A 24,670-nucleotide genomic window follows, 5' to 3' on the forward strand; every position below is an offset into this window, starting at 1 on the left:
AAAGCCCTCAGGGGAAGGTGCTATAGAACACCCTCAGCTCATTGACGAAACCCTGGGTTTGAAATCACTGGGGCAGCACACATCTCTACCTTTAACAGGGGAAATCAACCCAACTAAATGTACATTCTAGGAAGAGTGGGCCTATCATTTCTGCTTTAATATGTCCCATTGGTGCCCTGCAAGGATAGAGGATAGGCAAACAGCTCTGACTATTAAGATAAATTGTTACACTCAAAATTGCCTTTGATAAAGACAAAGAATATTACTCAATTACTTTCTAATGTGAAAAAGTTGATAAAAAGAAACTATAACTTTTTTTAAAAAAGGTACCAAGTTGTGTATTCATTTTCTTCATACTTGAATTAAAAGTGCACAAAACACCTTGTTTATATCATATAATATATAATATGTAACGTGTAATGTGTAATATGTAACATATTACATAATACATGATATTTAATATATAACATTCAATATAAAACCTATAACATATAACATAATATATAATATAGATAGATTTATCTTATATATGTTAGATAAATGAAAACCTTAAGTTATATATGTATATAACTAACTGAATGTATATATAATATAAATATACCCTTTATATAATACTGGAGGCCCAATGCACAAAATTTGTGCAAGGGGCTCGGCCCTCGCAGCCCCGGCTTCGTCTAGAACAGTGGTTCTCAACCTGTGAGTCGCGACCCCTTTGGCGGTCGAATGACCCTTTCACGGAGGTCACCTAAGACCATCTTGTATGTCAGATATTTACATTATGATTCATAACAGTAGCAACATTACAGTTATGAAGTAGCAATGAAAATAATTTTATGGTTGGGTCACAACATGAGGAACTGTATTTAAAGGGCCAGAAGGTTAAGAACCAATGGTCTCTAGAAGGTCATCCAGAATGTTGATTTGCACATTACGCTTTATTATTATAGATACATACTGTATGTAAAATATATAATGATATATAACTGAACTTCTATGAATTAGAAATTCATTTGAGTCAGTAAGTTTATATTTTGCAACAGATGAACAACAAAAACTTTCTCTAAGAGGGTTAAATAGGCTAGTCAACTGAAAATCAATATGGCTTATTTTAATAATTTTGTAATCCCCAAATGTTATTAACCCATTCTCTTCAAATGAGAGTTTTGACTGGTGAGAAAGAGTAAGGAAGAGCAATAGAGGTATACTTCACTTTGAATATGAACTTCCTCAGTCCCTGGAGTGATCCAAAAGGAGGTAATGGGAGTTTGGTCAGAGGTACAGAAAAAAGGAGAGGCTGGTTATTAAAGGTCCACGCCCACTCCTGCTGACCTACTCATGATTTTGGTGGCACTAAGTACCCTCATGTCTCTGGGTAATGTATTTGAAAGCAGCAGACGTACATGATATTTTTTATTACTTTTTTTATTGATTTTTTACAGAGAGGAAGGGAGAGGGACAGAGAGTTAGAAACATCGGTGAGAGAGAAACATCCATCAGCTGCCTCCTGCACACCCCCTACTGGGGATGTGCCTGCAACCAAGGTACATGCCCCTGACCAGAATCGAACCCGGGACCCTTGAGTTTGCAAGTCAACGCTCGATCCACTGAGCCAAATCGGTTAGGGCTATTTTTTATTACTTTTATATATTTGTGCACTGGCTGGGTGGGGGGGGGGGCGGGGGGCGCTGTCCCTCAGCCCCACTTGTGCCCTCTCACAGTCTGGGACCCCTCGGGAGATAACGACCTGCTGGCTTAGGCCTGCTCCCTCTCTGGAATCAATAAAATAAAAATTTCAAAATGTATTAAAAACCAAATTAAATTCTAAAAAGAAAAGAAAATCACTGCTCAATTCTATGAATAAACCAGAGTTTGATTAACTGTTCATTTGTTGGTGGGCATGTGAATGGTACCTAATTTTTATCTATTACAAATAAAGCTTCTACGAATATTTGTGTACAAATCTTTTTTTAAAATTTTAAATTCTTTATTGTTTAAAGTATTACATATGGTATTACATGTTGTGTACAAGTCTTTAGACATATGCTTTCAAGTTGCAGCAAATTTGAAAATTTTTCAAATATCTGCTTATAAGGAAATACTGTGTTCACTTTCAAGATTGGCAGCATTTAAAAATTGTGAGTTTTGATGAGGATGTGTAGGGAATAAAGAGTACTATTTTACATGAACAAAATGGAACTATGGATTGGTAGAAATCTTTTTGAGGGCAATTTGATAATAGCTATAAAAATAAAAATATATGCTTACTCTTTGTTCAAGAAATTTTCCATAATTTTCTCTAATATTAGAAAAATCATTTGCTCCGTATGTGCCTATTTCTCATCTGTGGAAAGCAGACAATAACATGTAGCATGTATCTCATAGGTTTAATATGTAATTCATAGAAGCATTAAATAAATTAGTTCATGAAAAATGCTTGCACCAAAAATTTTTCATTATTTTTACTATTTCTTATAGGAATCAATTCTTCAGAAATACTTTGTCAAATATGTAGGAAGTTATTTTAAGGTCGTTCACTACAACAATCTACACTAATAAAAGAGAAAGATGCAAATTGGCCATACCTTCACTACACCCACCAGCCAATCAGGAGGGTATGCAAATTAACCCAACAAAGATGGTGGGTTAATTTGCATACACAGGTGCCAAGTGGCTGGGGACGGGATGCTGGCGTTGTCGCCATAGTGACGATGCAGGCATTCCACACCACCCCAGCCACTCTGGGCGTCTGGGCAGCATGGGAACGCGGAAAGGCGGCTCCGGGCTGGAGTGAAAGCAGTGTCGGCAGTCAGGGGAAGGAAGGCCCATTCTTGCACGAATCTTCCTGCATTGGGTCTCTAGTATTGTTATAATAAAACATTGAAGACAATCTCAATGACCTTTGATAAAGGATTAGTAAATAAATTGGGTACACCCATAGGAGGCAATACAAGGAAAGGATAAATGTGTATACTGGAGAAGATATAGCCTCATTCTAAATTCTGCCTCAGTCTGTAGGAGTTGTGGAAATTGGTCTGTTTATTAATCTCTCTCTTTCTCAGTTTCCTCAACTATAAAAATAATGACAATGATACCCACCTTTGTGAGAGTCTTTGTGAGAGACCAAGGAGATTTCACAGGTAAGTTTCTTAGAAGAGAATCAGGGCCTAGTGAGCACCCCATAAATCATAGCATTACCTCCGAGTATTTTGTACTCTGTATAATGATCCAGGCAGGTCTGAATGTGCTGCTGCAGAAGGACGCTCTCAGGGAAAGGTTTTATTTCCCGCTGTAGGCATCATATAGTGGAGACAAGCAAAAGATCCACTTACATATCCTTAGGCTTGGGTGTAAATTTCAAATGTTTGTCAATTATTACTTTATCCTCTAACTATAGAAAGAGAACATAGTTAAGCATATTTCAAGGGTCAAACTCAACTTTCTTAATTTTGGTTACAAATGAAAATTTTAATATATAAAATGAATCAACTCAACAGTAAATAGTAAATATCAAAATGAAAAAGAAACACTTCTCGATCTTAGAGTACTTTATTTGAATATATATATGCAGAGAATAACACAGTTAATGTCTTTGGTTTTTTGGTTTTTTTGGAAAGACTACTCTGACAGATAATATTGGGTGATTACCATCTTATATTACTTTACATTGAAGTGACTTCACATGAGAAAAAAATAGTTATGCTAATACATGCACTTTGTTTTCTGTTAGACTAAATCTCTTTAGGAGCAAGAACCCCTTCATATTCAGGTTATCTAAAAATATTCAAATAATTTTGTGAAATAAACTAACTCAGCCTTACTACAGATTAAAAAGAAACTGATTTTCATGTTGTATGGAAAAACTAAAAACAGAGCAGATGTGCATGCAAAGGTAAATGAAAACACTGGCTGCTTCTCAGTAGGGGTGAGAGCCTGCCTTTCATGTTAATTTATGTACGGTATAACAAGTAACCACTAAATGTAGTAGCTGGAGGAAATTTGGCTGGAATTGTTCCTTTTACAAGTCGTAGCCACACTTCCTGCCCATAATTTAATTCCAACAAGGCATCCCCAGTCAAAACCCTATCACAATGTATTTCACTGTTAATATTTTCAGATTCAAATGTAAGCTTATCTATTCCATCAACCACCAAAAATCCAGAGAGATGAGCACTAAATGACTCAATGGTATACTTAAAAACATATACTCCAAGATACGGAATTCTGAATTTTCCAGTTCTTGAAATATATGAAGATCCATAATTGACATCCAGATTATTAAATAGAATAGGACCTGGTGTAGTCATTCCATATGTATGAGATGCAAAAAATGCCACCATCGGTGCGTATCTGTAAGAACCTTTGGAAAAATCTGTAAAAGGAAATAAATGGAAAGAGTTAATTTTTATGTTTTTACCTTGTTTTGCCTTTCCTCATATCTGTATCATTCGTCTCCGTTACAAAAAGGATTAGCAGAAGTAAAAGGTCATTCATCGTATTTAACAAGGGCAGGTGCATCTGGATCCTGCCTCTTCTCCTGGCTGAGTTACCAGAAAGCAGTGTGTCCGAGCCTCAGTTTCCCCATTTAGATCAGGATAGAACTAGAACGATAATAACATTCTACCTCCCTCATAAAAATGCCTCAAAGATTAATTTGCATATTGCTTTGATCTCTCCAGGGATAAGGGAATTCACAGCACTCGATGATTATTACGGTATGCCAGAATGTTTTAAGGCCCCTTGAAGGCACTGAAGCTGACGTGATGCAGAAACAATGTTTCCAGCACCTTGTCAAACAGTTTCTAGAGGCTAAACGAAAACCAAATGAAGTCATATGCACTATAGAGAAGTAGACAAAAGGAATTTTCTATGTAATTAATGCCAAATGTACTAACAAAGGCTGAGATTTAAAAATAGACTAAAAAATGTACTCTTCGCTATGCAGCATATTCAAAGCCTGCTTTGAAATGCTTTTTTTTTGTTTGTTTGTGTGTTTTTTTTCTCTCATTTAAGAGAATGCATTTTAAAGAAATCAGAAATGGTACACTCTTGAAGTAAATTTATAGCAACCAATAATTACAAGGTAAATGGACAGAAAGGCATCTTATTCTACTCAATACATTCGAGCATGTGCTACTAGTCCTTACCTAGTCAACAGCCACTACTAGCTTGACCTTCATGGAAGATATGCTGTAGTGATAAGCACTTATGAAAGTTTCATTTAAATGGCCATATCTGATATGAGTCAAAGGTGTACTGTTTGACAACTTGTTTAAGGGATAGAGATTTTCTTTTAGGGTGCATAAGGGGGGGAAAAGCTGTCTCTATTATACCTATATTGAACATTTCGACAAGTGTACATCAATATGAATTTGTCTGACAAAAAAGACATTTCTACTTGTAAATCATGTGCATTATTCAGTAAATTTCCGAAGTAAAAGGAATTAATCCTCAAATGAGGCCAGATTAAGCAGACTAAAGTGTTCCTTCACAAATATTTCTAAAACTGTTTTTGCATGAGACAATGAATAAACCCACAGGTGCGTGCACTTTCTTACCTGGAGCTAAAGCGTTTTCTTCCACCAGCTTGACCGTGCAGTTGTGGCCAGTGAAAGGGTGCCGGCACGCACAGATGAAGCTAGTCCTCCCATTTATACACGTGCCCCCGTTCTGGCATGGGGACCTACTACACACTTCTTCTGTTACTGAAAAAGAGGCAACATAAAAGAGGGTAAATGTAACCTACTTTCTGTTGGTTTCAAGTCATAGTTTGCAGCAGAATTAGAAAAAATATTGATGACTAAGAAATAAAAAAAAAAAAATGGGTTTCCAGGTCCAGCCGCCATCAGTATAGTCACGGGACTTCATGTAAATCCCTTAACTCTCCAAGCCCTCTTTCCTGCTTCTTGGAAGTGGGAATAATTCTGTGACCCAATGAATTTATTTGTGTGGAAATATGAATATTTGGTCAGCTGTAGAACAGTATAGAATATCTGGTCACAGAATCATGTGTGTTTGGAATTGGTACATGATAAAGGTAATATTTCAAATCATTGGAGAAGCAAAATGTCTATTCAATACATTGTGCGCAGATATTTGGATATCCATAAAAACATAAATTCCACATGGACAAAAATACTACATGTTAAAAATAAAACCTCATATAATAGCATTACTGTTAAATAAAAGAAATATCTATGTAGAGATGTAAAATTTTGGAAAACTCTTTCAAAGCCAAACAAAACAAGAACCAGAAGCTATATGCTGGTAGAAAAATCTTTAAGTTTAACCACAAAAAGTATTAAAACTCATTTGCAATAAAAGCCACCATTATCAAAATTCAAAGATAAGTGACAATTTAAGAGAAAACAAAATAACAGACACAACAATCTAATAACTAATATCCATATCATATGAAAAGTTCTGACCAATAAAAAACAAACAAAAAAATGTAACCCCTTAAAAAAAAGGTAAAAAATGGGCAAATGATATGAACAAATCACTGAACAAGAACATGAAAGCTCACGAAAAAATTTGAAAGCTATTCAACCTTACTATTAATGAAGGAATGATACCACCACCACCATTTTTTTATAACTGGTGGCAATATTTAAAAAGAGAGAAAACATTCCATCATGGTGAAGTGAGAGAAATTGAGCATTTTTACACAATGCTGGCTAGAGCTTAAATTGTTAGAACCTTTGAACAGGACAATAGGGGCCATATTAGAATTTAAAAGGATAATTTGCTTTGAATCAGAAATTTCTTCTGGTAAATATATAGTCTAGACACACTTCCTAAGTATGCAAAGATAATTGTTCAAGAATGATCTTTATGACATCATTTGCATCAGTGAACGATTGTAACACACCTAAATGACCACGGATGTGGGACTTGTTAAATGAATTACAGGATCTTTTCACTAAGAAATATTAGACAGCAGGTAAAGAATGAGGCAGATTCCTCAACACGTTTGGTTTACTGAAGACAACCAGTTGACTCATTAGATAGAGTTTCACTTATTTAGAAAGCCTCAAATTCTAAATATGGTTATAAACATAATACATAATTATGTAAATGCAGAGAAGAAGTTGGAAGAACACGTCTATTACCGGCCACAGTTATCACTATGGCGCCACCTTGTGGCAATAGTGTAAGCGCTTTACAATCTCATTTCAACAATTTTTAAATTTAGGGTTATTTGCCTTGTTTAACATTTTTCTCAAGAAGTGCGATCTATAAATACTTTATATAGATTCTGATTCATACTTAAATAATTCAATTAGACATAAAATGTGACCCATATGATTAGAAGTTTTGGCAAAGAAAATATATATTATTTATGCAATTAGAAATTGATTTAAATTATTTTGGCATGTTATCTGAAATACCCATAAACTATTTTCCCAATAAAGATACATATAAAAATGTTACATGTGTAATGTATTTTAACAAATGTTTTAAGCCAGCCTACATTTCTGCAGCCATGTGAATAGGTTATTAAACCCTTCCATTTGCTGTTGGTTATCATTCTAAAACCAAGCCCATCATTTGCTGGCTTTGAAAATCTTTAACGACTCTCCATTACCTATAGAAATGTGAATTCTTTATGTCAAAGCACTGGCTTTGTCTGTTTTCACATTCTCTAAACCTAGCACAGTGATCAACTCACAGGATGGCATATTCAATTAATGTATTTCAGTGGGAATGAATCAACTGTGAGGTGGAGTTGAGGGAATATTGAATTATTTATGTAACCTGATTAGCTCTGTAATTCTTATTTTCCCAGATGGGAAGATGCCACTGTCACCTGTAGACTTGACCCTGCCCATAAATCAGGGATCAATTTCAGAAACCAAGAAATCTGCATTGCTGTTCATTCTACTGGGATTCTCCAGGACCGCGGCCATTGCCTTTTCTTTAATGTTCAGGATGCACATTTGATTTTCCTTGCCCTTGTGTTCCATTGACCCTAAAAACAGGATTTTGCCCTGTTCTTCCTTCCTTGAGTCATTTCAGAGGGTGCCATTTTGCCATTTATTTCAATTCCTTGTAGGGTCATTCATTGGAGTAAAAATCCATTTGATCCAATGGGGCCTGCACTTTCTCCTACTGCTGTAGTAGCTCAAACTTGCTGAGACCACACCTGGTTTGCCTTCTAGGATATCTGTCATTGTGCTATAGATTATCCTTCTGGGGTACCTCACCCACTGGTCTGTACCCTTCTACTGCTTGTGTTTTAAGTTGCTTTTCTTGCCTTCCTTGATGTTTTAGGTACCTCTGGTCTCTGAGTCCAATATAATCCACATGACAACGCATAAAAGTATTCCCATGATCCCCAGAACAGAACATACTGTGAATTGAGTCTAAATCAGAGCAAGCTATGGTAACAATTATCATAAAGAAATGACCTTACACATCTGTTAATGTTCCATAAGAATTAAATGTTCATTGTCTATTTTTGTACCTGAATCACTTTGTGTCATAGCAGGACTTCTATGTTCTGATGTCACAGACAGTCTTTCAAATTCCGTATTTATTTAATTCATTTTAATAAGAATTCACAATTAATTGATAATTAAATGTATCTTATTACATTTGACTTATCATCTCTAGTCTTTGTTTTAATTCTATATGCAATGTTTTAACCACCCCTCCCAGCTTTGTTATATTTCCCAAAGTTATGTTTTATGTGTTCATCCAAGTCATCAATACAAATACTTGATGAATCAGTGTCAAGTACACAGCTTTGTAAGACACAACTAAAGACTGGTTGGCACTGATTTGTCAATTGCAACTATTTGTACTTTGTTATACAAGCTACAAATCTACTTTTGTGAATCACCTGACTTGCATTTTTCTACTTGTTTTCTAAGATACTTAAAAATGGTTAGGTACCTTTATAAATTTCTGTGCATAGCTGTGCTCAACAGGCAATGTGTCCTTGAATTCACAAAAATAAGACTTAAACATCATTTTCTTTTTGACATCTTCCCTCTCCCAGTCAAAAGGCTTAATGATATATCATTCTCTTGTCGTCTGGCCTCGGAAATTTGCTTATTAAATGTGCCACGCTATATAGTGTAATTGCTCTCATGTCCTTCTTACTTCCAACCCGAGTGTGAGCATTTGTGAGGTCAGGGCCCAGGCCTTTTATTTCTTAAACTTCGTGCCCCTAGTGAGTAGCACAGCACCTGACATACCGAAGTGTTAAATGTCTTCCTAACGTTGAATACACAAAGTAATGGAAGATTAACTAGATGATCACATCAGTCTTATCCAATACTTTATCCCTTCTTCACAGTTTCTCAAAAATTACAGGGTTTTTTAAAATCACCAATCAATATTTGTTGTGCGATTTCAATCGTTATTTGTGGAATCTTGGTTTAGAATGCGTTTTCATAGCCATTTCAACTGCCTAGTTTAAGCAAAAAGCAACAATTTATTTAGCTACCTATAAATTTCATGATGTTTCTTCAAACATTGAAACACTACAAGTGTTGATGATTCATATTATAATTTTACAAGTATTCTAAAATTACACATATTTTATATATTATGCATTTTATAAAATAATCAAAATTATTAGATTATCTGGAGGAAAATGACTGAAACAGAGTTCTTCCTATATACCTATGATGTCTGTAAAACTATAAACCAAAGGCAAAGCAATGATAAAGGATTTCTCAGTCGCCAGGTTTGTGTGAACTTTACGATGAGACATGGGTTAGTATCTTTGACACTGCCTGTGTTTTCATAGCTTACAGGAGGCATGATGGCACCGGCATGTTTTCTAGAGACCTGACTCATTTCAAGCGCATTTTCCACAACTTCTCCACCGCAGGCTTCAACCCTCTTCAACTCTTTCCAGCCCATTTACTTTCCTTAATGCAGATCAGTGCAACTTGTAGAACAGTTCTGCCAATTCAACATTCTGCTATCTTGTGCAAGTAGTATAACTAATCTTTCAAAATTTATTCCCCTGCTCTGAACATGACTAAAATTACATTGCCATTGTCTTGGAATGTTTCATACGCCTCAATCTGTTCTGTCTTTTGCTTTCTGAACCCTGATATGTGCTCAAATTACTACACTTTTCTATTAATCCTACTTCCATATTTCATAAATGTCCATGTTAAATTTGAAATGATTGGAGAGCTCCCTACATTTTCAAATCACTCTGCCTTTGCTAACATTTGCCATTCTTATTATAATTACTTGCTTAATGTATGAGCTCCATTGAGAAGAGAGACTGTTGAATTGACCACTCTATCCACTCAGTCTTTCTTAGCACTCATTCGGAATTCACTCAATAGGTTTCCAATAAATAAAATAAAGGGGCACATTGTATTGATATCTTCTACTTCATTCTTATTTTTATTTATATTATACACAATATGTCATATATAACATTTTTATATATTATTTTACTTTTATTTGTTATTTATTTAAATTAACATTTAATTTATATTTTATTGCTTAGTTCTGCTTTAGCATCAATATCATAATTTTTTAAAAATACTTTTATTGATTTCAGAGAGGAAGGGAGATGGTGAGGGAGAGATAGATACATGAATGATGAGAGTGAAAAATTGATTGGCTGCCTCCTGCACTCCCCCCCCCCCCCCCAGGGATCAAGCACATAACCTGGGCATATGTCCTTGACTGGAATTGAACCCATGACCCTTCAGTCCACAGGCCGACACTCTATCCACTGAGCCAAAGCAGCTAGGGCAAGATCATAATTTTTATTTCTTCATTTAAACAATAACTTTGCAGAAGGCAGATAACTGATCCCTACTTAGAGCAGAGCAGACTTTGCAACAGATTAGTGAGGGAGGCTATCACTACTCATTACAAATACATATGTTGCCAGGCAGGGCTTGAACTTAGGTTTCCTGGTTCCAAAATCAGTGCTCTTTAGTCATCCCAACTGCCTTTATGCAGAGCCACAGAAATTAGAAATGGTTTCAAAGTCATATAAAACAGTTAAATATTCACTAGGCTCTTATTTTTCTCTCTTAAACTGCTTATATTCACAGCAATTATAATTTTAAAAGTTACATTTGGTATATGACCAAATCTTTTATAGAATGTAATCTATAGAGAAGGGATTATTATGAATAAAAGAGGTTTACTAAGGAGTGCCAAATACATTTGATATATCTTGGGGGAAATGGTTAAAATAAAAAGTCAGTGGTCTCCCAGCAGGAGCCTCGTATCCCCAGCAATGACGCTGCTGATGTTATATTACAGCAGGATTCAGCTCCTCTTGGAAGGCAAGCAGCCAAACTCTCTGCAGGGACAGGTCTGCCAATGGCTATACAAACAAATCTTCAAAGATGAATTAAAACCCTCTTGATGTCTATTGGAATATTGTTTAGAAAAAAAATCAAATATTTAGTGACTCAACCAGAACAGCTTATCTTCATTGGCCTAAGAAGCTCATAATTAGCATATCTGAATGTAGGAATGGCTCAAATGGAAGTGATGGGGATGAATACTCTAAATTTTGCCCTTCTGTGAATAATTGGTGGTGACTTCCAGTGACAACTGCCTACTGGCCAAACCATAGAAAAGTCAAACTGAGAAGTAGCACCTTTACTTCTGCCTGATCAGTGTAGAAACAAGGGGCCGTATTTGGATTCTCAAGAGAAGGAATTCCCTGGTGATATCAACTCTCGCTGTATGGAATATTCAGATGTGGTCCTACTCTTGAATAGATATGATGCGCCAAACAGAAGCAAAAGGAAGAAAAAGGCAGGTGAATATACTCCACAATCTCTTTGAGTACAGAGGTTGAGGACTGAGCCCTGAGTCCAACAGAACAGGAGTCAGGCTCAATCACTTACTAGCTGCATGACCTTAGATAACTTTAATCCACCCATCGGAAGGTTAGTTTACTCATCTTCAAATAAGAATAATGAGAGTTACCTCATAGGTATTAAATGAAGTAATGTGTAGAGTATAATTTACACAGTGCCTAGGATATACTAAGTACTAAATAGTATCCAATATTATGTTATTGTACTATTACTTGGCTTCAAAATAAATTAGGTATTAAAATTAAGATTAAACATGTTTTATCTTTTAAAAACATGTTTATATTATTTTTCTTGCTACAAACTGCACATATTCTGCAAATGATAGTGGCTATAATCTGAACAATATTATCGTGAAATGTGTAAGATGATAATTATCTTGTGGTGTTAGTTATGTAGGGGAGCAATGTGGCTGCATGGTATTTATAATATAATAGCAAAGGTCAAAGAAAATACAGCCAAATTTATCTGGAGTATCAGTATGTTCTACCCTAGTATGAAATAGGGTATCAAAGGAAGTAGCTGGTTTTACAATTTATTTATTCTTGTAGGAGAACATTGAGTTCACTGATTTAATCACTGTGAACAGACTTTACCTGCTCAGCTGCCCAATGAATGCCACCAGTGTTATGGCCCATAGAAACAGGGCTGGCTTAATGAGCATGAATATCTATGTACCCACTTAAAATTATGTTGCTGGTCCTACATAAAGTGAATATCTACCCCACACATTAAAGTAGGTCAATATATCTTTATTGCCCTAACATTGTTTTTTGTTATCTTCACTGAAATAAAAATAAAGAACTGTTAATTAGTTATTAATTATAAGCCAGAATCAGGAAGTAATTTTATCAGGGCATCATTGCAAAAAAGAATCAGAGCTAAGCTAATTATTAGCCCATTAGACCCTCAAATTATGCATTCTTTACACTATCAAAGTCTACAGGTTCTTATGCCCTATTAAACTTTTTAACTCCATTAATTTTGAATTAATATTCAAAATTTTATATGTACTGCATAGATCCAGGTATTTTTTAGTTTAAGGAAAATAAATGACACAGTTTGCCTGGTATATGATTACATATCCTGTGGAGCTTAAATGAAACTCATTTGCAGTAATCACAGGAAGACCAAGGATTTAAATAGTATACAAAGAACAACTCATTACTTTTCCTAAAAGCATTATTATAGAACATCTGAATACTGAAGTACTACCTTTCTCTGAGAAGCATACATGTCAAAATTATTTGTTCTATGATTCCACTGCACAAGGTTAGTTCTCCTGGGTCAGATTAATTTAAAGAGAACATAAATAAATACAATAATTTAAATAGTTAAGAGACAATTCAACTTTGTATATTTTGTGATTTTAAATATTATTATAAAAGCTTTCAGAGATTAAATGAGTCATCTTATGTTAGGATAAAGATCACCCTTTGAAATTAAAAGGCAATAAAATTAACCCAAATGAGTATATAATTTAACAACAGATATACACGGTGGGGGCAAAAGTAGGTTTATAGTTGTTCATATGGAAAATAATAATAAACAGTAATACAAGAATGAATTCTGTATTTCACATACTCAAAACTATAAACTTACTTTTGCCCCACCCAGTATATGAGGGAAACTGCTATTTTCTTTAGTAGGAATCAGTAGCTATTCTTTTCGCTGTGGAAAGATTATTTAATATTACTCATATGCCGAACATATTCATAAAACACTTTTTTTCATCAGCGGGACTTGTAGTTTATATGCATTGCACTGAATTTCTCTTTCTCCCCAAAATTATGCCTCTTCTTCAGTGCGTACAAACATCTGTTAATGGTCCTGCTACTCTCTCATTTCCCAAGTTCAAACCTTAAAATATTCTCGGTCTCTCCTTCCCCAAGTGCCCAGCATTCAAGCTGTGAACAGCTCACATGTTTTTACAATGATGCAGTCTGCAGTATATTTCTACCAATAAGCTCAGTAAAATACCTACTGAACTCTCATCACTTAAAAGGAAGAAGCACAGTTTCTTCAGAGAGATGAACTGACTTAAGGATCTACAGAAACTTACTGAAACAACTAGGATCAGAATCATAATTGGTTGAGCCTCAGAACATTAATGTTTCTGCTGTCCCTCTTCTGTTTCTGTTGATTTTACTTTCACAACATTCCTCACCACTGTTCAACTACCTCTCCCTTTGATCTGTCTCTTACTGCTCTTGCCAGTAATGTGCTAGCTGGTATTTCTGACTTCCTGTTTTGCAGTCAGGCTACGCACTACTGCTGCCAGCTTCATGCTTCTCCAACAGTTCTTACTGCACCCAAGCCTCTGCGGCACATTTCAAAGACCACTTTGTTCAAAATCATGTCTAAATGCCTTAGTGCTATGATCTGAGTCTCCCCCCAAAATTAATATGTTGAAATCTTAAACCTCAAAGTTGATATTTGGAGCTGGGGTCTTTGGAAGATGCTCATGTATCCATGCCTATGTTAGGTCATTAGGGTGAAGCCCTCATGAATGGGATTAAATTTTTGTTTTTGTTTTAATAGCCCTTTTTACTATTTACTGTTGTTGCTTATTTCTATTTATTTATTTATTTATTTATTTATTTATTTATTTATTTATTTATTTATTTATTTTTATTATGGCCACTATTATATATGTCCCCATTTCCCCCTCTTTGTAAACCTCTACCCCAGCAGTTCTCAACCTGTGGGCTGCGACCCCTTTGGGGGTCTAACGTCCCTTTCACAGGGGTCGCCTAGACCATTGGAAAACACATATATAATTACATGTTGTTTTTGTGATTAATCACTATGCTTTAATTATGTTCAATTTGTAACAATGAAAATACATCCTGCATATCAGATATTTACATTAGGATTCATAACAGTAGCAAAATTACAGTTATGAAGTAGCAACGAAAATAATTTTATGGTTGGGGGTCACCACAACATGAGGAACTGTATTAAAGGGTCGTGGCATTAGGAAGGTTGAGAACCACTGCTCTACCCAGTCCCTGCCTCTCATTCCCTCTGGCCATCACCACACTGTTGTCTCTGTCTATGGGTTTTGCACACATGTTCTTTGATTAATCCCTTTTTCTTCATCCAGTCTTCCCACCCTCATCCCCTCTGGCAGCTGTCGTCTGCTTCATGTATCCATGCCTCTGTTTCTATTTTGTTCATCAGTTTATTTTTTTCATTAGATTCCACATATAAGTGAGATTATATGGTATTTGTCTTTCTCTGACTGGCTTATTTCACTTAGCGTAATAATCTACAGGTCCAACCATGCTGTTGCAAAAGGGAAGATTTCCTTCTTTTTTACCACTGTGTGGTATTCCATTGTATACATGTACCACAGCTTTTTTACCCCACTCCTCTACTGATGGGCACTTGGGCTGTTTACAGATTTTGGCTACTGTAAATAATGCTGCTATGAACATAGGGGTGCATATATTCTTTTGAATTGGTGTTTTTGGATTAGAGTTCTTATAAAAGAGACCCCACAGACATCTCTCATTGTTTTTACCATGTGAGAACACAGTGAGAAGTCACCAGCTGTGAACCAAAAACAAGGCCCTCTCTAGAATGCAACCAGGCTGGTATTTTGGTCTTGGACTTCATAGGCTCCAAAACTGTGAGAAATAAATATATTTTGTTTATAAACCACCCTGTCTATGGTATTTTCTCATGGCAGGCTGAAGAAACTAAAGATACTTAGTGGGACATTCATGGCCTGTGATCTACAAAAATGGAATTCCTACTTATTCATTCATTCATTCATTCATTCATCCAATCAACAGAGTTCCTATTGCATAACAGACATTTTGCCAGGTAATGTCAAGATGAATGACATATTCTTGTTTTACTCATCAAGGAGCTCATGGTCTAATAGCTTTCTTTAAATACATATCCAAAGAAAAATGTTCTACAGGACTCTTGTCAGAAACAAGTTATGAAACATGTAGACAATATATATCTACATATATATTGTTTATATATATTATAAACACTTATTTTGTAATGATGCCTAATTTACATAGGACAAGATCAGATTCAAATAATACTTCAATAATCTTAGAATTACATACCAGTAACTATTTACCTAAGTTCCAGCAATTGCCTTTTTTTCTTCTTCTTCTTTTGCAACTGGCTTTTATATCTTATGGTGTGGCTAAACCATACAGATAAACTAAGTAGCATTTGAATAGAAAGAGAGATTGAAAGTGATTTTTCAATGATAGCTTACCAGGAGATAGAACGTTGTCTGTGTTTCTTTGGGTTCGGCCGATCAGGACAGTGCTAACATTCACTGCTGGTTTCTTAAGTGCATTGTTTTTTTTCAGCAATGATTTTACTTGCTTCTGAGACTTGAAAACATTTGCAAGACTACTAGACAATGATTGGTTTATATACCAAGTTAAATTTGATAGAGCAATTTGAGTTTTTATTTCAATTATTGACTCTACAAATTCTGTAAGACCTTTCTGAAGAAGTTGAATGTCTGGTAGGGAATCATTTATCCAGTGAGGTATGGCAGCATTGAGTTTTGATATACGTGTAGAAGCATTATGACACATTGTTAAAGCTTCATAGAGAGTTTTGTTAAGTAAAGAGAAGTTAATTGAAAGATGAATGGATTTTGTTTCCAGTGCCTTAAATCTTAAATTTAATACCTGCAGTTGAAGAGCCTGGTCTCTCTCATTTGTGACCACATTGCCTTTTTTCAGTGAAACATAATAAGGTATGAGCATCTTGGTTACTTTAGACTCAATGTCTTGCAACCGAGTTTCAAAATTTATGGAACTCTTTGTGGCTGAGAGCATTTTTTCCTCCAAATGATTCATATTTTCCTGGTATTTTATCAGTTGGGAAGTGGTTTCATTGACCATTTGATAAATATTTTGGAAGTTGAACTGACTTAATTTTTCATCATTAGGAATATCTGCAAGGGCCTTGGCAACTTGCAAAACAAAGTTATGTCTCTGATTGTCATTGACCAAAATCTGAATAGAATCATTCAAACGTTGGAATTGAGGAATGAATGCCAAAATAGTTTCCATATTTTGGCTACATTTATCATGGAACTTGGGATTGCACTTCATTGTACTCACAGTCTCTTTTAACATGTAGTTATCTTGAATGAAATCAATGGCATTATTTATAATAGTCATTGTCTTATTTAGGCCATCTTCCATTTCTAAGGCGTGTTCATTGATACGTCTGTTTAAGGTATCACTACGACTCTGTACTTCATTTCTAAGTAAGTTGTGTCTTTTGGTAAGTTCTTTGATTAGGATATTTAGGCTATTGACAGCACTAATCAGATTTTCCACTTTCTTCCTTGTAGCTTTTGCTTCTTTTGGTTGTTCAAATGTCATTGTCTCTCCAAGTGATGCTCCCTGCTCAAGCAAGGGTTGAAGGATCTGCATATCATAAGTCAAATCATTTAGCTGTTCATTCATTTTATCCATTTTATGGTCCATGGGAAAGATTACCTCAGCCAATGTTTGGTTTAAAACTTGTACATTCTCTTCTGTGTCCTTAATTTGAAATTTAAAATCATTTCTGCATTTGGATAACACGTCTTCCCATTCACCCTTGACAAATTCTTTCTCCATTTCCAAAGTGATGGTGAGATTGTTAATCTTGCTGTCTTGAGTGTGCAAATCATTGAACATTTGCAGCATCATCAAACCTTGTTTCTTTATATTCTCATGTAGAGTGGACAGGTACTCAGTGACATTACTGCTAACTGATTCTGCAGCTGGAACATTGTTCTCATGTGATACTTGTTCCTTTGACAGAAGATGTTCATGTACTTCCTTCATTTTAGAAAGAGTCCTATTGAGGGATTCATAATACAGAATGTTCCTGGAGTGTTCCCGCTCTAGAGCACCTTCTAAATGAGTCTGCTTTGCTTCTAGTTCTTTAATAGGCTTCTCATATGTAAAAGTCATTTCTTGCCTCATATTCACAATGTGATTTTTCAGATCGAGGATATCAGTCAAAGTGGGTCTATTTTCCTGCATTAAAACAGACTTTTGCTGGACTTCTATTGAAACCACAGATTCATTAACTTGTTGAATTATGTGTTTGGTGTCTTCAAGGTCCTTTGAGAGTTTTGATACAGTCTTGAAGAGCTGTGCTATAGTCTCTTCCATGTCATTTTGGAAAAATTTAAATTGTTCTTTAACTATATCCTTTACCAGATCATTAATGCTTTTGGATTTTAGACCTAGAGGAAAAAAGCAATAAACAATAATAAATGTTACATGATTTTAACTATGTAAACTTTAGATATCTCTAAAAAAGATAAAAAGTTTGAGGCCAAACACTAATAACATGTAGTAATAAAAATATTTCTTGACGACACTTATGTAATTTTAAAAATATCTATACTTTATAGATGGTGATCACTCTCTTAATTCGTAAGTTTGAAGGGAGAAATCAATTGTGGTGTAGAACACACCAGAACCATATATCTAAGTTTCTCTGGACAAAAGGTATGAGGGAACTACTACTGTTTTCAGTTAACAGACTCTTTTATGCAATGATGCTAGGTCTAGTTTTAATCTTGTATGAAAATAAATGACTTGGAGAGCATTATGCTAAGTGAAATAAACCAGTCAATGAAAGAAAAATACCACATGGATAATAAAGATCATTATAAACTGATAAACAAAAATAGATACAGAGGCAGAGCAGCATCAAACAGACTGTCAAACTATAGTGGGAAGGCCAGGGAGGGTGGGGGAGGGGTCAAGAGATCAACCGAAAGACTTGTATGCATGCATATAAGCATAACCAATGGACATAAGACACTGGGGGGGGGGGTAGGGGAGGCCGGGGGAATGTCAAGGGGGGGGGGAGGAGACATATGTAATACTCTTTGTAATACTTTAAGTAATAAAACAAAATTTAAAAAAAAAAGAAAAGAAATGACTTGGGGCTGTCTTAGTAAATAATACCTAATCTTAGGTCATGATTGTTACTAGGTTTCTAGTAATTAAATTTCAGAGTCTGTCTTTTTAGCTTATAAAAACTAAAAAATTGACTACAGAGAAATAATTTTATGAGATTCTTAAATGAGGGACAATATGAAATAATAGATACAACATACAACAATAGTTTATAATAACAAAATAATAACGAGAGGTTTGTGGCTCACTAAGTCAAATGAAAATAGGGATTCAAGATATACCTTAATTATTATACTATGACACTAATTCTCAACAAAAAGAGAAGAGGCCATTTCCCATTAATGAAGCACATAATATATCCTGTATTAGAAAGCATGGACTGATCATAAGCCAAGAATTATAAACAGTTCTAAAAATAGCATTTAAAAAAAGGAAGGAAGGAAAGAAAAAGGGCCCTGCACACTATTCAGAACTATTTAGAATATAAAGTGAACATTTTAAATTTTAAAAATTCAAAACAAAGCAAAATGAAACAAAAACCTTCTTATAAAAACAAAAAATGAGAAAAAGTAAAACATATTCTTAAGGCATATTTATAATACACATGAAGCACATAAAATGGAAGGTATGTCCATTCCAAAATATAAGCAATGACTACAATGTAAAATACAGGTAACACAATACAAAGTATTTTGAACAATGGTATATTAAGAAACGAGTAATAGCTGCTTTGAAGCCTATACAAAAAAGATGATTATAGGGGCTAAAATCTAGAGTCTCTACATGTATATATTTTGCTAGCAAGTTTCTAAAATTATTTAAGGTGCAGGAAAGACTTACAGAAAAAGTATTATGAAAGAGCAATTATACTAAATAGAATGATGGATTACTTGAGCATCTTGATATTATTTAATCTGGTTCTAAGACAAAGCTGTAAATGTTGTTTACATGGATAAACATTTTCCTGAAAATCCTAGACCCTAAAGATCAATGAGCAATATTGACCTTTAGGTTCTAGATTTCCAAAACATATACAAAAATCATTGTATGTTTATAAACCTACTGAACACTGAAATAAATTTAAAAGGCAAAATTTATGTGAAAAGCAATTTGTATGTGACAGAAAAAAACACATATGAAGTATGGAATAGTAATCAATTACACATAGCAGCAAAGTACTAAGGAAAGGCTAAGTTAATCAGAAAAGGTTACATAACCACAATTAAGATAAATTATACTGAAATAGCCCTAGCTTTTGTATTTAATAACATAAATAATTACAACAGAAAAGTTTTAAAGTATTCTTATTCCCCAAATTTTATGCATTTAACCAGTCACCTATTTATAAAACAAATCTTCATTGTTTCTACTAGTATATGCTACACAGGAAAAAAAATTTTGAAAAATTAAATTTCTGATATAGTAAGGTGCTTCTCAATAGCAGTCATTTTCACTGAACTTTCTATAGAATCATTTAGTTATTTCCTGTGTGTTAAAATTGTCTTTAGCCCTGGCTGGGTGGCTCAGTTGGTTGGAGCTTTGTCCCATGCATCATAAGGTGGTTGGTTCAATTCCCAGTCAGGTCAAATACCTACATTCTGGGTTGGATCACTTGTCAAGGCGTGTATGGGAGGCAACTGATCAATGATTCTCTCTCACAACAATGTTTCTCTTTTTCTGCCTCCCTCTCCCTCTAAAATCAATAAAACATTTAAAAATTGTCTTTAATTCTCATAACAACAACTTGATGAAATACAATAAAATACTTAAGGTTAGAAATCAGACTTTCCTGAAAATTATAATCTTATAATTTTGGCTTTAAAATGTTTTTTCAAGAAATGTTTTTACAAGATTGCACAAGTAAAACTTAAGTGTGCTTGAATTAATTAATGAATAGTGGACAGTAACAACAAGTGTTTAATTTCAGGAAGTGAAAAACAACATGATCTGAAAGTCCAAATAAGAATAATAGTAGGTAAGAACATTGTAAATAGCTAAAGCTTAGTGTAGAAACTTGATCAAAGTAATTTTTTAAAAAGTAAACTATGGCCGAAACCGGTTTGGCTCAGTGGATAGAGCGTCGGCTTGCGGACTGAAAGGTCCCAGGTTCGATTCCGGTCAAGGGCATGTACCTGGGTTGCGGGCACATCCCCAGTAGGAGGTGTGCAGGAGGCAGCTGATCGATGTTTCTCTCTCATCGATGTTTCTAACTCTCTATCTCTCTCCCTTCCTCTCTGTAAAAAATCAATAAAATATATTTAAAAAAAATAAATAAAAAAAAATAAAAAGTAAACTATGGAAATGGAAATTAGAAGGTCCTTTAGCTGTTATTTATTGAAAAAAATCATTGGATGAAGGGTAAAATTACAGCAGTGACAGAAAAGAAATCAGATTATTAGCTCAAAAACTTGTTTTAGGACCAGAAGCTTTTCAGGTAATCCTATCTAATAAAAGAGAAACATGGTAATTGGCGTATGACCACTACCCTTCCCACTGGCTAATCAGCGAGATATGCAAATTAACTGCCAGCCAAGATGGCGGCAGGCAGCCAGGCAGCTTGAAACTAACATGAGGCTTGCTTGCTTCAGTGACGGAAGAAACCAACATTCCCGCCTGCCTTGCCGGCCTCTGAGCTTGCAGTTTAAGAAACATTGTAATGAATATAGAAGCTAAACAAAACCCCAGAAACCTGCTTTCAGTGAGCTGGGATCTTAGAGCTGGAGTTATACATTGTTTCGATTATAGAACCGAAACAAACCAGATACCTGCTTTCAGGAGCGGAGGCCTAAGAGCTGGAGCCTCAGAGCTAAAGCTGGCCCAGAATAAAAAGAAAAAGAAAAAAAAGGAGCGGTTGGGAGCTTCCGTCACCCGCCAGCCTGAAAACAGCCCTCAGCCCCTCACCCAGACTGGCCAGGCACCCCAGTGGGGACCCCCACCCTGAAAGGTGTGTGACCAGCTGCAAAAAGCCATCATCCCCTCACCCAGACTGGCCAGGCACCCCAGTGGGGACCCCCACCCTGAAGGGTGTGTGACCAGCTGCAAACAGTCATCATCCCCTCACCTAGGCTGGCCAGGCATCCCAGTGGGGACCCCCACCCTGATCCAGGACACCCTTCAGGGCAAACCAGCCAGCCCCACCCATGCACCAGGCCTCTATCCTATACAGTAAAAGGGTAATATGCCTCCCAGCACCGGGATCAGCGTGACAGGGGAGAGCTCCCCAAACCCCTGTGGCTCTGTGTGTGACAGGGAGCAGGGCCACAACCTCCCTATCCGCCCTGCTCTGTTCCTGTCAGGGGAAGGCGCCCCAACCTCCTGATCAGCCCTGCTCTGTGCCTGATAGGGGGGAGCTCCCAACCCCCAGATTGCCCTGCGGCTCTGTGTGTGACAGGGTGCGGCGCCCCAACCCCCTGATCAGCCCTGCTCTGTGTGTGACAAGGTGTAGCGCCCCAACCCCCACACCCCATGGGCCCCGCTCTGTGTGTGATGGGGTAGAGCCATAACCTCCCCATCAGCCCTGCCCTGAGTGTGACAGTGGCGGCGCCCCAACCCCCTGATTGGCCCTGCTCTGTGGGTGATAGAGGACGGCGCCCCAGCCCCCTGATCCGCCCTGCGCTGTGTGTAACAGGGGGAGGTGCCCCAACTCCCCTATCGGTCCTACTCTGTGCGTGACAGGGGGGAGCTCCCCATCCCCCTATGGGCCCTGCTCTGTGCATGACAGGGGGGAGCTCCCCAACCCCCTGATCTACCCTGCTCTGTGCGTGACACGGTATGGAGCCCCAACCCCTCTGATGGAACCTGCTCTGTGCATGACAGGGGGTGGCGCCGCAACCTCCCCATCGACCCTGCCTTGAGTGTGACAGGTGGTGGTGCCCCAACCCCCCAATCGGCCCTACCCTGAGCGTGACTGAGGGTGGCATTGCAACCTCCCAATCCTCCCTGCTCTGTGCATGACAGGGGGCGGTGCCCCAACTCCCCAGTCGGCCCTGCTCTGAGCCTGACCAGGGGCTGCACCTAGGGATTGGGCCTGCCCTCTGCCACCCGGGAGCAGGCCTAAGCCAGCAGGGCATTATCTCCCGAGGGGTCCTAGACTGCGAGAGGGCACAGGCTGGGCTGAGGGACCCCCCCTTTGCCCCCGAGTGCACAAATTTTTGTGCACCGGGCCTCTAGTCCTATATAATAAAACCCTAATATGCAACTCAACCAAAAGGCAGAACAACTGGTTGCTATGATGCACACTGACCACCAGGGGGCAGACACTCAATGCAGAAGCTGGGCTCATGGCTGGCGAGCACAGTGGTGGTGGTGGGAGTCTCTCCTGCCTCCTCGGCAGTGCTAAGGATGTCCGACTGTCCCACTGCCAGCTTATGCCCGCCCCCCTGCAGTCAGACATCCCCGAGGGGTCCCGGACTGCAAGAGGGAGCAGGCCAGGCTGAGGGGACCCCCCCACACCTCAGTGCATGAATGTTATGCATCGGGCCTCTAGCATTTCTATAATTTCTTACCAAAGAGACATCTGTACAAGAATCTCATTTTGCAAAAATACATAAAAGTGCTTTATGTTAACATCTGAGTAGGCACAACATTTTAACCCTATTTGATTCTGTTTCATATGATTCATGTGCTTCTACTTTCTAAGAAAGATGATGTTGCATTTGGTGACTTGACAGATATAGTTGATATTAGACACCTTGACATGTCCCTTCCATTGTTGTGAATGTACTAGTATGCCCTATTCATAATGTTCAAATACCTCTTAAGGAGTTGGGGCATTTGATTGTGAACATTTTCTATGGCTATTAGCAGGTAAGCAGTGTTTCTCACCTGAGAACTGGAGTAAACAAGAGAAGAGATTGTGGTTTTGCTAGGCAAGCACAGTACCTGAGAGAGTGAGTTTAGTTTTTGTTGCCTGTAGCAACATTCATTAACTATAAGCCCTTTGATTCTTATAATGATTGTGCTCAGTTCACAATTAATGCCTCCCAATGAGGAGGGAATTGTGTTGTTGTTATTTTTGTTGTTATGAGTGTATGTTTCCTGTGTCACTGCCAGAATTTTTGTTAGTAGTTTTACAAGAAGCAGGTGACAGGCTTAATTCTCTCATGTTATGATAACCAAATTTTGCTAAACAAATTTCATTATGGTGGTTATAGTCAATTATATACTGTTTTTATTTACTTCTTGTTCCTGCTATTACTTCGGGAAAAACGTATTCCTCTCTCATGCTTGTCATCAATAAGTTTTTGTAATAGGAGACATGCCAGAAATGTAGAACAGCGTCTTCCTTTCAGGGTCTTACTAGCACCAATTATTCACATGATTAAAACAATCATGGTTGCTCCTTTACTGGTAGATGATATGGAAAGAGAAACTTCCACTTTCTAAAAAATATCTTTTACCTGTAAACCACAGGTGAAAATTAGAAAAAACACACAATAATGTGCAAGTGATATTGTTCATATTTTTTATATGAACAAAATGAAAGGAACCAATGATCCTGAAACTAAGGAGCAAACAATAAACCCAGTGAATTGAGATGTTCCTAGTAACCAAAATACTTTCTGGAATATCCACGCCCTGCCTGAAAACCCTTTGGCTAAGTAACTCCTCCTGACCATCCTTTTATTAGTTGAGGTGGTTTCTCTTCATGGAAGCCTTCCCAGGTCTCCTTCTACTGGATTTCTTGAAACTATCAGTCAGACCCATTGTACCATGTGCTTAACACTACCATAGCAATTACCTGCTACCGATAAATGTCTGTGGAAGGCAGAATAATCCTTCCCTGTCCAAGATGTCCACACCCTAATTCTCTGAACCTGCGAATAGGTTATCTTACATGGCTAAGGGCCTTACCAGATGTGATTAAGGTTAAGAACCTTCAGATGAGAGTAGCCTGTGTTATCCAGGTGAGCCCAATGCAATCCTATGGGT

At 37.0% G+C, this 24,670-nt stretch overlaps 1 protein-coding gene across 1 annotated transcript in view; it reads right to left on the reverse strand.

Annotated features, from left to right (window-relative positions):
• Positions 1–3,513: 3,513 nt before the first annotated feature.
• The window catches only part of MMRN1 (multimerin 1), a 43,832-nt gene continuing 22,675 nt past the window's right edge, over positions 3,514–24,670 (reverse strand). Inside the window, exons 6-8 of the mRNA XM_059665431.1 lie at positions 16,066–18,054; positions 5,556–5,702; positions 3,514–4,369 (exon numbers count right to left, since the gene is read on the reverse strand). Of these exons, the coding sequence (XP_059521414.1) occupies positions 3,948–4,369; positions 5,556–5,702; positions 16,066–18,054 (2,558 nt within the window). The 3' untranslated portion in view covers positions 3,514–3,947. The remainder of the gene's footprint in view (positions 4,370–5,555; positions 5,703–16,065; positions 18,055–24,670) is intronic.

This window comes from Myotis daubentonii, chromosome 1, assembly GCF_963259705.1.
Source record: "Myotis daubentonii chromosome 1, mMyoDau2.1, whole genome shotgun sequence".
NCBI lineage: Eukaryota > Metazoa > Chordata > Mammalia > Chiroptera > Vespertilionidae > Myotis > Myotis daubentonii.